General features: G+C 39.1%; 1 protein-coding gene across 2 annotated transcripts in view; it reads left to right on the plus strand.

The window, feature by feature from the left end:
- Positions 1-4,545: 4,545 nt before the first annotated feature.
- Positions 4,546-14,132, plus strand: part of MED27 (mediator complex subunit 27) — a 93,816-nt gene continuing 84,229 nt past the window's right edge. For both annotated transcript variants that reach the window (XM_074923546.1, XM_074923547.1), the window contains exons 1-2: positions 4,546-4,762; positions 7,473-7,617. In XM_074923546.1, coding sequence (XP_074779647.1) covers positions 4,557-4,762; positions 7,473-7,617 — 351 coding nt within the window. In that variant the 5' untranslated portion in view covers positions 4,546-4,556. The remainder of the gene's footprint in view (positions 4,763-7,472; positions 7,618-14,132) is intronic.

Genomic DNA, 14,132 nt, shown 5'->3' on the forward strand with positions numbered 1-14,132 from the left:
TGACATATTTTGGGACAGAATTCCGCATGCATAAAATAACACCATGAGTTTTGCTGGGTATGGTTTACTTTTTGTATTTTGCTTTACACTTCTCATGTAAATTCAGTGCTGGAATAAGGTGTTAAATTGGCATCCCCAGGGACCAAAACTCTAGAAGCAGCACAGCATAACAGGAGATCTCTTTGAATTATCTTAAAACTGATATCAAGGGTGCCAGTTCCATCAGACGAGAGGGAATCAAAGAGTCATAATCCATCCAGTCCTTAGTGGTTCTGCAGACAAATCTGTTATGTGCCGGATTTTCTGTGTGTGATGTGGACACTTTATAACCATATACTGAAACAAAACACTCTGGATAAGGAACTGAACAGCCCCATGAAAATTGTAGTTCCTACAGTTACAGTGACCCCCTAAGGGGACTGTGAGGCCTCTAGGTCTTTTTTCCATACACCACGATATGGGGGGAGATCCTTTGGAATGTGAGCCAGGTCGCCTGAGAGCCTGAAACAATACTAAGCTAACTCTATTCATCCCACAGGAAATCTGATGATAACTACATTATTGTCAGCTCAGTTCATTGTTTCACTGTTTCTTCTGGCAGGAGTGTTCAGATAAGATTTTTGCTCACTATTGTTGGATATAGTGGGAGATTCTGATTCAGGGAACAATAGGAAAGAAATAGCACTGAAGATCAAGGCTCCTCCACATCTGAAAATGTCTTGCCATTCCAACCTTGTCTAAAAGGAGGCAGAATGCATTCAATTCTCTTGGTAGAAGCCTCAAACATGAGTCAATAACCCCTCAGCTTCTCTTCTGCTTCAATAATGCATCATGTAGTAAACTCTGTGGCTAACTGAGGACTGAAAACCTGAAAGAAATTAATAGGAATGTAAAAATAGCAAGAATATCTTACCGATTGTACCATTGAGTGTCACAATTATTTGAATAACAACAACAAAAAAATCAGTTTATTACATTTATGTGAAGTGCTGTCAAGAATGTAGCAATGAAGTATGAAGAAATGAAGAGGCCCTGGTGATGAATATCAGTCCAGCTTGCCGCAGAATAAGTATCAGCATTTATCTATCTCAGAGGAAGCTAAAGATTGTTTCTTATGATGTCAGTTATTCCAAATGTTGAGTCCTGTCCAGACATTTCATGAGAGATTATCTGCACTTTGTACGAAACCCAATAGTTGCTATTAGTTTTCTCTTCTGACAACAAAATTAATGTATCTTAAATGAGAATGCATTTCTAATTGGGCACTTTCTTCTGTAACAAATTGTTTACAGTACCCCTGCAAGGACTCTGAAATCATCCCTTTTCTTTGATGTTGCTGATTAATTACAGCCCACTTGGTTCTTAGCTGAAATTTGAGTAATATTGCCATAACATACTTTGCTGTGAAAGGTGCTTCTTAATTATGTGCTCCCCAGTGAAGCTTCTGCTTTGGAAGAGAACGGTACTGCTCTTGTCAAGCTGCATGTGATGCCAGGTTGGATTGTTGCTTTTTTTTCCCCCTTCCTCTCCAAGTGAGTTTGGAGCTTATGTACATTACGAGACTGACAGCACCCAAAATGAAATTCTCTCTTTAGCCACAGAACAGATCCAGAACTGGCAGTTCACTGCAGTCTCCTCTATTCCATCTCTTAGTCTATCTACATGGCACAGTGCAGCAGTGTGTGGAGATAACTGGGCTAGCTGTAGTATCACTGTGTTAGCACAGTGGTCTGCCAGAGCTAATTAGCAATGCTGAGAGGCAGGGTTTATTAGCCTGGTCAGAATGCTGAACTAACAGAGCAGGCTGCTTCCAGGACTGCAGTTGCTGTTTGAATCTCTCTACATGACACTGTTGTGCAATGTGGATATAACCCATGTGCTTTAAATGTGATCTTTTTTTGGAGGGAGATCACTAGGTCCTTGAACTGCTGGTGGAGAGGACAAGATGTCAGTTCTGACACTTGCTCAGATGTGGATATGTGTCCATATTGGACCACCCAAATAATTTTGCAGGAGCCCACTCAACAGCTGTCAGATAGTAAGATTTTTGGATGTTTTGAACATCAGCTGGATTCTTGCTTTTATGGTTTACTAGTGATTTCAAGGCAAAAAGATTTTTCTCGGTACCTTGGAGATATCCTGGTTTCATGTATTTAATATCCATAATGCCCATTTACAATATAGCAATAATGAAGATGAAATTAGCATACTGCCTTGGTTTGGGCAAGCTGCCACTTAAGGAATATTGCTCAAAAAGAAAGCAGTGAGCAACTTAGGCAAGGCAATGCCCTACAAATGAGCACACGAAATTACACGGTCTTTTCCTTCTAGATGTGGCAAAACAGGAGGAGGAGTGATAAGAGGAACAGGAACTCCTGTTCTCTTTAGCCATTATCTTTAGGTGTGATATCTTTAGGTGAAGCACAGTCTGCCTTAACTCCCCACGGAGCCAACAGAGTTCCTGATGCTCTGAATTGCCCGTTGTCTGTTCAGGAGAACTTGGCTCCTCATTTATGCACGTAAAAGCAGATCCCTGGAGCAAAAAATGTGAATGGCCTCCTTTGAATCTCTAAGCCAAAGCTATGCTGTGCTCTTTGTTCTTTAGGGGCAAGTTCCAAATGGTTCCTATACATTTATGGGTTTGTTTTCAGGCCACCGTTTTGTCCTTACAGTTTAAAAATAGTAAAACAACTGTCAAGCCCTTTTACTGTTCCAGGCAGAATGTAAAATCAGAAATCCTTGTGCTCTGGCATGATGATGATGGGGATCTTGGAGATAGTTAAAATAAATATTAGCAGCTGAAAATATATTTTCAAAAATAATAAATCTTACATCAGAGGGGAAGAAATTGAAAAGAATCATCCATTTCCAAGGGATACCATATGAAAGAAGTTACAGACATCTGCAATGTGCACCCAGAGTCTGAACTTTGCAGTGAGAGGAAAAAAAGAATAACACCATGCAGGAATGATCTTTCAGCCTACAAGTATGCCCTTATAATAACACAGTACCTTCTTGACCAATCTACTATAGTCCAATGAAAGGTATTGTATGTCTAAGATAACTAATATTATAGATCCATAAACAAGTCTAAGTCACCAGTGTGGCTGAGAGAGTTCTGTCCTTTCTGCCTCTGGTTGCTATTCTTTGATGCAGTGCATTTTTACCAAGGAACTATTCTTATCTTGTTCATAGTTGCCTGTGCACTGTGTGCTCAGTCCATTGCTGATTCTTTGAAGTACAGCACTATACATTTCACTGTTTATGTAGGCTGAACTACACTGCTTCAGACTATGTTGCTTCCAGTTTTACTTTACCTCTGTGCTCAGATACATCAGCATTACTAAGTTCGGTGAGGTAGAACTGCAGCTTTTTCATTTTCTCATTCTTCATGCTAAGTAATATGGTTTCACTTATCAATACCTTGCATGTTTCCTGAGATTAATTGATCAGACGCAATTTTCAGAATCCGTTGCATGATAGACAGAGAAGTGTCACTGAGTGGAGGGCAAAGCCTCGCTTCACTTGGCCACTGACACATCTGCTGTTCCTTGCCGAATTCATTTCCATTTTACATATTAAAAAAAAAGCTCCCCTGACTAAAGGATTTGACTGTGTGGATTTTTCTTACTGAATTTAATTAATGACTTTATGAAAGAGGTTGTTATTTACTTTAGAAGTTGAGAAAACAAAAAAACCTAGCCCTGTGCTGCAATTTATTCTGTCTGGAGTGACTATTGGCCTTCATTTATTTTAGCTCTATTTATTTTAGCTGAACTCTAAGAGCTAAAAGAGCTGGCGGTGGCATCAGAAACACAAGCAGGTTCTGCAAAATCAAACTAGTACTAGTTAGTGCTATGCTGGCACTCTCGAACTGTGCAGTGCTTCGCCAACATTCAGTAATGAAGGGCTGGTCCCTGTCCTGTTGATTTCAGCAGTAATCACGGCTGAGACACGAAATACGGGGTCTAACCTTCAAATCTTCAGTCTGTCCAGAATCGTGAGAGCTTACAGAAGCGTTCCTGCCTGCTGAAAGCTAAGCACAGTGGTTAGAGCAGGATGGGGGCCCTCGCTTCCTATTTTAAATGGCTTCATTTCTGGCTCTATGCCTGGGAAACACCCTACAGATCCTCAGAACATCCAGAAGAGGGAATATACCCTATACTGCGTGCAGAGCATGATGAGCAGCACAGGAAAATAAAACAGGGCGTTGAGTGGGAAAATTTCTGTGGAAGGGGAGAAGCACACGCCAGTGCGCGCTGCTTCTGCTCCGGGGCCCCGCGGCCGGGCAGGCATCTCCTCAGCCGCGACTGTCACAGGGCGCGGGGGGCACACCCGCCTTTGCTGAAGAAATCCCTGAGGTTAGAAGCGGCGGGTAAAAGGCTCTATAGTGCGGGTGTGAGCGGCCGCCCCGGCCGCGGCGGCGCCTGAGGGGAGCGCCCTGCCCGCCCGCGCCCCGCGCCCCGCCGGGACTACATTTCCCAGCATGCCCCGCGCCGCCGCCGCGCCGCGCTCCTCAGGGCCCGCCGCGGAGAGGCCGGGCCCGGCCGGCCAAGATGGCGGAGGGGGTGCTGAGCCCGGGGGTGAACCTGGAGGCCTTTTCCCAGGCCATCGGTGCCATCCAGGCGCTGCGCTCCAGCGTGACGCGGGTCTTCGACTGCCTGAAGGATGGGATGCGGAACAAGGAGACCCTGGAGGGCCGCGAGAAGGGCTTCGTGGCCGCCTTCCAGGAGAGCCTGCACTCCGTCAGCCGCGACCTGGGGTGAGCAGCCGGCCCTGAGGGGGCTTCCCCCCTCCCCGCCTCGGTGTGCCCGCGGCCCCGGCCCTGTGGTGACGGCGCGGGAGGGAGACCGAGGGGTCCCGGGGTCACCCCGGCGGGGCCCCGCCGCCCCCAGGGCCGGCCTGGTCCCTCAGAGGCCCCCGGCAGTGCCGTTTCCACTCCCGGAGAAAGTTTTAGGCAAATAAATGCGAAAACGCTCCATTTTATTTCTTCCAACCTCGTTCGCCTTACCCCTTCGTGGTGTTTCATTCCAGTCTGCAAGGGAATGAATGCTGCTCATAATATTTACCTAGGTTTTGGTCTTGTTTTGTTTTAGAAAAGCAGCTGTCAGTGAGGTTGCATTGGGAAGGTGAACGCTTTTGGTTACAGGGAGATTTTTCTCTGTTTTTTGAGGTTTTTGTTTAAAAAAACCCCCAAAACAGACCGAACACGTTTTAGGCTCTGACTATTCAGTAGCATCCAAGTGGTTCAACGAATGACCGTTTTACTACCAAAACCTATAAGGCTGGAAATTTAGTACACATAAGTGTAATTGTTTAGTACCAGCAGGTGTGTTTCCTGTAAACAGACAAAGTGTTGAGACTGATGGTCTGTGTGGATCCTGCCACAGGTCGGTTATATCCTCCGGGGAGCCATCAGCCCAGTCCAGGGAGGTGCCCCCAGCATGTAACCACCCTCTCCCAGCACATCTTCTGGCCTCCTTCAGGGTCTTGTGGACAAGAGTTTGTTTCTTGCTGGCTAACAGGCCTTGGTGATTTTTAGTTCTGATTCTGGTAATATGTTACCTGCTTCTTCCCTTGTGTTGGGAAAGATGGTAGACAATCAATCTTATGAAAGATGTTGTATACAGCTTCATAGACATCTGTTATATCCCTTTGCTTTTTATTGTTTTCACTTTGAGGAGGCTTCATGGTTCCCTACGTGGAAGCTGTGCTATTCCTTTGGTTATCCTTCTTGTCTTGCTCAGCAGCTTTTTAAAGAATTATCTAGTATAACCCCGAAATCTTGTTCCCAAACAATAACAGCTAGCAATTGGCTCTGACCTACCTTGTCTCGTGTGTAGGATTTTATACTCCTCTACTTTGCAGTTTATCATCCAGTATTTCAGTGCTGTGAAGTTCTTGTGCGATTCTTTGCGGTCAGTTCCTGTCCTTACTGCCATATCTGAGAGTAGCTTCTTCATCAAACTTCACTGGTTCCTTTTTCATTATCTCTTCCCCAGCATTAGTGGAGGTGCTTATCAGTGCTTTGGTGATAATTTCTTCCCTGATTCCTTGCAAAATAACTATTTTTTTTAATATTTTAAAGTATATTTAATTTGCCTTTTTTGGAAACATAACTGCCCCAAAATACTGTAATTTATATAGCACCTGAATGTTGCATATTCTGTTACACATTTGGGAAGTACAGGTTTCAAGTAGCAAGGGAATGCTCCCAAGGTATATTGAAGTTAATGTTATCAGTGGACTTGAGCTCATCTCATGAAAGTATTGAATGGGATCTCAGTTCAACAACTCCTTAGTTGTTATGTCTATTCACATTTATTGTATTCTTTTGTCAGGAAATACTAAGCACATTCATGAGTGTTCACAGCACTAGAGGCTTAGAATGAATGTAGGCCATGGATACTTGTAGAAATGATAGTTAAATAAAGAAGAAATTTGTGGTGGTAAAGAGTGGAAGTCTCTTTTAACTGTCAGTTCCCTGATTGTTGGTGTTTATTTTTGTAACCTGCATTAAATGCAAATTGAGATATTTGGGATTTTTCTTTACAGAGATTTTCAGAAGTCACCGCTTGAAGGATTTAAATCCTGCTTTCAATTTAGTGGAAACTGAAGTCAAAAGGAAAGGCACCTGATTAGTCATGTCTTGAAAAACTGCATTTTTATATCTATTCAAAGTAGCCATTCTTTCTTCTACAGTTGATTAATGCAAGTTTTAAAAATTGCTTAACTTCTGTCAAACACTACATTTAATAATAAAAGATGAGGTATGAAGCAATAATAGATCATTTCACAGTGCGATTTTTTTTTTTTTTTTTTTCATAGGAAAATGGTGCTTATTATACTTTAGTTGAGTATTTTATGCATGTCTACAGACGTACAAATTGCTCATGGAAATGAGAAGATGCTTCCTTGCCCTGAGAACTTGGAATGTGTATACTTTCTTAGAGGAATCACAGACTTTGCAGGACCATCTCCAGTCTTAGGACTAATGCCAGTTCTGTATATTTATATGAGGACAATGTTAATTTCTAGTTCTTTAGTGAAATGATGAGGCATCTGCCTGCTTGGTAGTTAAAAAAATATACTTCTAGTATTGCAGGCAATGCTAAAATCAGAATTTTGTAGTTTCTGAGGGTATGAATTCCTCAGAAGATGCCCTGGGTTCTGGAAGTGCTTGTGAACAGGACCTGCCATAGTTTGACTCTTTCCAGACTGTTTTACTAAGACTCTTGACTTGAACTTTCTCTCCTGAGAAGCACTGGGTTTAACAGACCACTTAAATTGTTTGGATAATGAGAGTGATTTTTTAATTTCTTTTTACCAAATTAGGGGGAGGCATTTAAAACTCATTTAGGTATTGAAATAGGGTTCATGCATGATTGCTGTCCCTGCAGGAGGATTGTACATCTTGGATATCTGTATCTGCAGATCTGACTTTAAAACATTGCCATTCTGTTTTCTTTCAGTGAGCTGGAGCGTCTGAGCAACCTAGTTGGTAAACCATCTGAGAACCACCCCCTGCACAACAGTGGACTGTTGAGCCTAGATCCTGTTCAGGACAAAACACCTCTTTACAGCCAACTTCTTCAAGCCTACAAGTGGTCAAATAAGGTAACAGAATACATTAGTGTAATTTAGTTGTGTATTCCTACAGAATGTTTGATTTATGATATAGTAGACTTATGACTGTTTGAGACTGTCAAAATTGCTGAGCTTTTTTATGAAGTTGAGGCGCATAATATGTACTTTCAAGGGTAAAAGTGGTGTTTTAATTGAGAGGAGACTTTCCTGTCATGTATGCTCCTGTTTTTCAAAGGGGTTGTTAACTCCCAAGCAGAACAATACTTTCCATGCTAGCTTCTTCATGTCTTATGTTGATACAAAATAAAAAGTTCCCTGTGTCCTTGCATCTGACAGTAAACACTGTAGCAGAGTGCAGTGGGATATTAGAGCAGAGAATCAAGAGCTTATGTCACCTCCAAACCTATTTCTAGGAAGGAAACGTCTAGGGAAATTGTCATCATCAGAAATCTTGATGCTTTTTCATACCATTTTCTGCTGCTAATAAGCATTTGCACTTTGTCTCAGAAGTAACTTTGTATTCAACAGTTTTGCGATACCTAGTGTTTTCAGACTGTATATATTGCATTGAATTTTAAGTAATGTAAAAAAAATGGAAAAAAATGCCAGATACTGCTAATGCAGTTTTACATTTTTTAAAAAATTAATTGATTTTGTTGAAAGAAATTTGTTTCTCGTGAGCATAATTCAGTTTCATAAACCTGTATGCTGAATATATCTAGAGACAGAAATTGGATGGGTATGATTCCTTCTCTGTTGTGAATGTAGGCTACTTGTGGGTCAGCAATACTCCTGTCCTCGCATCTGATTTTATTAAATAATTGCAATAATGCAATGTTTACTTATTAATGGTCTCTGTATCAGCACCATTATATTTCAGATTGCCTGTTCCATCCTGAATTTTTTGAGCATGCTTACTACTTTTTATAGAAGTATTTAAATGAATAAATATTTAAAAGCTTGCTTAAAATTATGTTTGAAATACTAGTGAGCTGTTACAAAATGTGAAAGATGGATTCATTTCTGTTACGGTAATTATTACTAATAAGACATTTCAGAGTTGTAGCTTTTAACAACCTTATATGAGACAGCAAGAGTAAGCAGGAATAATAAATCTGAAAATATTTAGGGCATTAAAGGAAACAATTCCACTTTAAATTATTTATTACAATACGTGAGCAAGGAAGACTTTCAGACTACACAAATACTTCGTAGGCAAATTCTTCTTATATATCGAGCCAACCAATCTATTATTATTCAGATTTAAAAGAGACGACCACAATGATGTTTGTTTGTACAGTCACTTCTCAGAATACAAATATGTGTTAACGTCTTCTAAAATCAGTAGAATTCAGCATTGATAGAAATTTAGTATGGTTGGAAAATGGGTGATAGGAAGAATTTTTAAATAGAGATTTATTGACAAAATGTTTCATGTTTGCTTGTGTTTCTTAGTGTTAGATTACTGAAGAAAAAATTCATTTGCTACTTTCAGAAAAAACTGTCTAATATTTATACTTGAAAATGTCTAAACTTGTAATGCAGTCAAGTCTTCAGTGATTTGATTACTACTTTAGGTCATTATCAGAGTAAGATCAGCTGATAATGAAATAGCTTTGATAAAGCTGTTCTAATGGAGTTTTTTATTAACTTACAGCGTTACGGAGCTCTGAAGAGCACTTTTCTGTAATATGGGATTCTGATTTCAGAAAGCAGAAAGTTTTAGTATCTTGTGTACTCATAAACACAGTTAAGTGTTCCAGGAGAAAAATCATTATTATTTTCTTTTATCTCTGCTATATTTGACTTCTGTTTTACAGCTAAAATAAAAGATACTGTATAAGTTGCATTTAAATAGCTGATTTCTATCTAATGGTTCTTCTGAATTTTACTAGTACACTTTCTAGGGTTTGCAGTAACCAGCTGGTGTGGATAGGTTGCCCCTGTTCCTCAGCCCGTGTGAGGGTGTTAGCTGCTGGACTTATTGTTAGTAGCAAAGACATTATTGATGCTCTGTGTTGCTGCTTAATTCTTCGTTGCTAAATACACTTCTTGAATAAGTGTTATTTCATTACATCTTTTGGCCACCTTCTGTTCTTATTATGTGTGTCTGGCGTTTTCTGTTGCTTTGAAGGGAGGATTTAGATGTGGTGATGTGTCAATAGACTTTATGTCTGTCTGCATTTAATTTTTAATTTGTGACCCCTTTGTGGCTTGCTTGCTTGTATTTTTGATGAGCTGAGATAAGGGCATTTTCCTTTCTCTTTGATTGTTCATGCATTACTGATGGCATGAATAGCCACTTGGCTGCCAGGAGAGGATAGATGGAGTTGAGTTTTGGGACTGTGGTACAATTCCAAAAAGACATTCATGAAATATAGGGAAAATGAGTACACAGACTTTGTGTTGCATGTTTTGGTGCATTCTGTTTATTTTTAAAATATGGGAAGGTTGATAATAGGAGCTTATAGGACAGTAATAAGTAAGGTTGGTAATAACAACTGGGCTATCTCATGAGAAGCAGATTATTGTTCAGTATATCGAAGCAGTCTACATAGTACTATATATGAAAAAAAAAAAGTTTTTGCTGTACTATTTTTTTAATGTAAAATTGATAGAAGAATTAGAGGCCTGAAATGGTAATTCTTAAACCACAAAACGCCAAAAACCCAAACCAAAAAAAAAACCCTCAGCATTTCAAAAGTTTTGTCTTAAGTAATGGTCTGTTTGTTGAAAAGCTGCAATTTTCAGTTGATCCTCTTGTATCAGTGTTTCTGCTTTGGAAGTGATACTCTCAGCTAGTTTTTGAGAATATAGTGAGAGTAAACTTCCAAATACCATAAACCACATGAAGCTCTTTAAAGCATAGTACTACCAAATTGTGTGGGTTTGGTTTGTTGTTTTTTTTTTTTTAGTGTATGAATGTACCTAAAACTTAAGCAGTTTTGTAAATCTGGAGGGGCATCCTATCTACCTATGATTCTTTTTTCCAGCAAAATAGGTTGCACAAGTAATAGCTTGTTTGGTTTTGTTTTCTTAAATTCAGCTGAGGCTGTATTAATTATTGTTCCTTGTGGTTCACGAGATACTAGATGTTAGAAAAACTTTTTGGGTTAAGTAGAATTGCTAGGTACGAAGTGTAGTGAAGATAATACAGACATAAATAGAAAATTCTCTGTTTAAGTTGTGAGTGTTGACATAGGAGATTAGGCTTACCTGAGCTTTCCAACTTGTTTTATTTACCACAATTAATATGTATAGCTGTGGCTAGTTATGTTTTTTGAGAAGACCCACTTTTAGGTGCAAATTTACTAACCTAACTCTTTGGCTTAGTGCAGTAGCGAATGAGTTGCATTTAATTGTCATTTCAGAGATACTTGCCCTGAACCTTATTTTACTGCTCCTGTGAGTCATAGCACACCAGTTCCTCTGTTTCTGAGTATCTTAAGTTTGCCTGCTCTGGGGGTACAGGAAAGTACATTGGGGAAAATTAACACACTTCTGTAAGGGAAGTTTTTTCTTGGCTGGGCTTGTTATTTATTAGCACCTGCTATCCTGATATTTACTTACTGTAGTTTACCCAATAGTTTTGCAGATGGTAGAGTTGTCTGCGTAATGGAAGCAGCTGTTTGGGAACACAACAGCTTGTCAAATGCATTAATTACACACACATGCAGCTGCAAAGGAACTTTACTTTTCCAGGTGTTTAACAGAGCTCACAAGCTATAGCTGAAAAACACAAGAAGTTTAAGTTGATTTTACTGCAAGCAAGACCTAAATGATTTTTCTTCTTTGCTTTAGATTCTTTCATGCTGCATGAAGGCATGTAGTAGCCATGGAACAGTATTTAGGTCTACTTGATAAATTGTTTTTCCCCTTCTCTTCAATTTTATTTAAGAAAAGAGGTTTTCTTCATTACAGTTGAAATGCTGTTCCCAGAAGGATCCATATGTGCCCTCTAATGCAATGCTGAAGATAAAATATTAGATAAGATAAAAATGAGCTATCATTCTGTACGGGTAATTCGGATAAAGTATTATTGCTAAGTTAGGAAGTTGGTAGACATCAGTCGGGGTTTTTTTCATGTGAACTGTCTCTGTTTAGTAACTGTAGTTGAATTTGGTTTTATTAGTTATGTACAATCTTATCGGTTGACTTTTTTTTGTAATGTGGTTGTTGTGTCTGAGCAGCTGAAAATGAAGATAACAGGAGCAGTTAGAAGGGTTTGTGTTTTCTATGTGTGTGGCCTGATGCTACCTGGAACAATTGGGACTGGATCTGTAGGATGCTGCTGCCTTGCTTCTCTTTACCAGGTGTTTCCCTCTTGCAGTATATTGGCATTTGAGGGAAACTACCATGGGGAGAATGGATCAGCTTAAATTTAGATGAAAGGGATTTTTAAAAGTCACTTGCTAGACTGAAATGCTGATTCAATTTTGATTTTTATTTTTTTTAAAAAAAGAGATGTGACCTTGTATTTGGACCGAGCACTTGAAGAACTCACTTTTCTTGCTTTTTCAGGACACTTCTGTAACAAGTGCCCTTATGCTAGCCTTCCTCCTTCCTCAGTGCTGCTTATTTTCTGCAGTAGATGAGACCATGATCTCATGAATAAAAGCATCTTTTACTAAGCAATTGTTTCTTGATATTTGTTCTCAATGCTGGGTGACATGGGGTTTTTTTGAGGGGATAATTCCTTGTTGATGATGTGTTTAAACCAATATTGTATACTTAACCATATATAAAATGTTTAACAAAGCTTGTGATGGTGTGGTTGCCCCATCTGGCTACCAGAATGCTGACAGTCAGATGTAGGTTTTTGGAATCCAGGAGTTTGAACTCAATTCTTTGAGTGGTGTAAACTTTTGTTTTCCATCTGCTGCTTTATTGAGGTTAGTTATTGCTTCTAGTGTGTATTTGTTCATCCTCTTTGCCCTTGGCAGAGTGTTTGTATACCCTCACCCTGTGTATGCTTGAGGCAGTGTCTGTTAAGGTGTTCCCATTGACTCCAGTGGAACAGAAAATCTGCAGTGTTATCATATACTGAGCAAGGCAAATGCTTTTACAGGGAGAGATTCCCATCTCTCGATGGGGTACTGTCAAGTAGTTCATGCCCAGCATTTGAGCTTTAATCACTAGTAGAGATTTCTTACTTGCTTTTGTCTGTTTTTTTGAAGGGTATATGCAAAATGGATCAACTACCAAAGCACGCTATGCAATTATTCTTTCTAACAGATTTAAACACTGAGTTTGTTGGATAGCAGCAAACTAAGTCTTCCCTGAGCTGCTGACTGATAGCAGGACTAGCAGAGTTTACTTGGCCAAGTGAAAATACTGTCTTCTATGTCTTCTATAAGTCATCTCTTCCCCCCCCCACCCTTTGCACCAAGGAGTTTGTTTTCAGGCTTTCAAATAATAACAGCAGTAGAAGTAGAGGAAATTTAGAACGATTGTAGTGTTGGAACAGGTGATGTTATTTTTAATTTTTTTCCTTGATTTTAACTTGACTGAAGTGCAGTATTGTATGTTCTACTGTTTTCAGAGTTGCATTTGTCATTTGCTTTACTCCAGTTCCAACACTTCTGTACTTTGAACCTTCATATGTGAGTGGTGGTGGTATTGTTTTATCATCATGAGATAGTAGTTAAACATGATAACTGTGTGTTTGGGAAGGCTCTTATCTACCACTTCAAGCAGAAAGCAAAAAAAATCACCTTTTCTGACTTTATGACTCTCTGGGTGAGTAGGATTTAGATCAAATGATTTAATTTACTCATCTGTGAGAAGATTATGGCAACTTGCATAAACTTTACAGTATCAGTGTATTGTAAATATTCCAATTGAACAAAGCTGGACAGTTGTTGTCATAAATTTATTTAAAAGTAATATACTGGTAAATACAAAATGGAAAAAAAATACTGTTGATCTGCATGTTGATATACACTAAAAAATATTTGGATTTAAATTTGTTACTTCATAGCTTCCTCTTGTTTTTACATAAATTTAAAATCGAACTGTTGAGATTACCATTAATGAGTTAAAATGATTTTCTGTCACATGACAGAAGAGAAAGGAATATATAGGTTTTGTTTATTAAATTATTTTGATGTGTTCCCTGATAAATTATTTGTATAAATTGTGTTTGTTGTAGGTCTCAAAAAAAGAAATCAATAGAGCCTGTAGAGAAAGTCCAGACTTGTTACGACTGCCCTTGGTAGCTTAGTATTGATTAGACACAAATATTGAGTTTAATGACAATAAATGACATTAAATGTTAACCATAATAGAAGAGGAACACTGTTGAAGTAATTTTTTTGTTTTGTTCATCTTGATTGTAAAATGAAGTGTTCATTCCAAGGAACATTAATTTTAAATTTTGGATGCACACGAACATTTTGAATTTAATGTAGTTTTACAGTAGCATGGACAATGTAACTGAATTATTACGCTGGCAGTTCTTTGGAAGTTCAGGCAGATGGCCAAGATTTTGTCCTTTCAGGGCTTTTTTCTACAAAAATGTGGTGTTACAATATTGTGACATACTC

Source organism: Athene noctua, chromosome 20 (assembly GCF_965140245.1).
Source record: "Athene noctua chromosome 20, bAthNoc1.hap1.1, whole genome shotgun sequence".
Classification (NCBI taxonomy): Eukaryota; Metazoa; Chordata; class Aves; order Strigiformes; family Strigidae; genus Athene; species Athene noctua.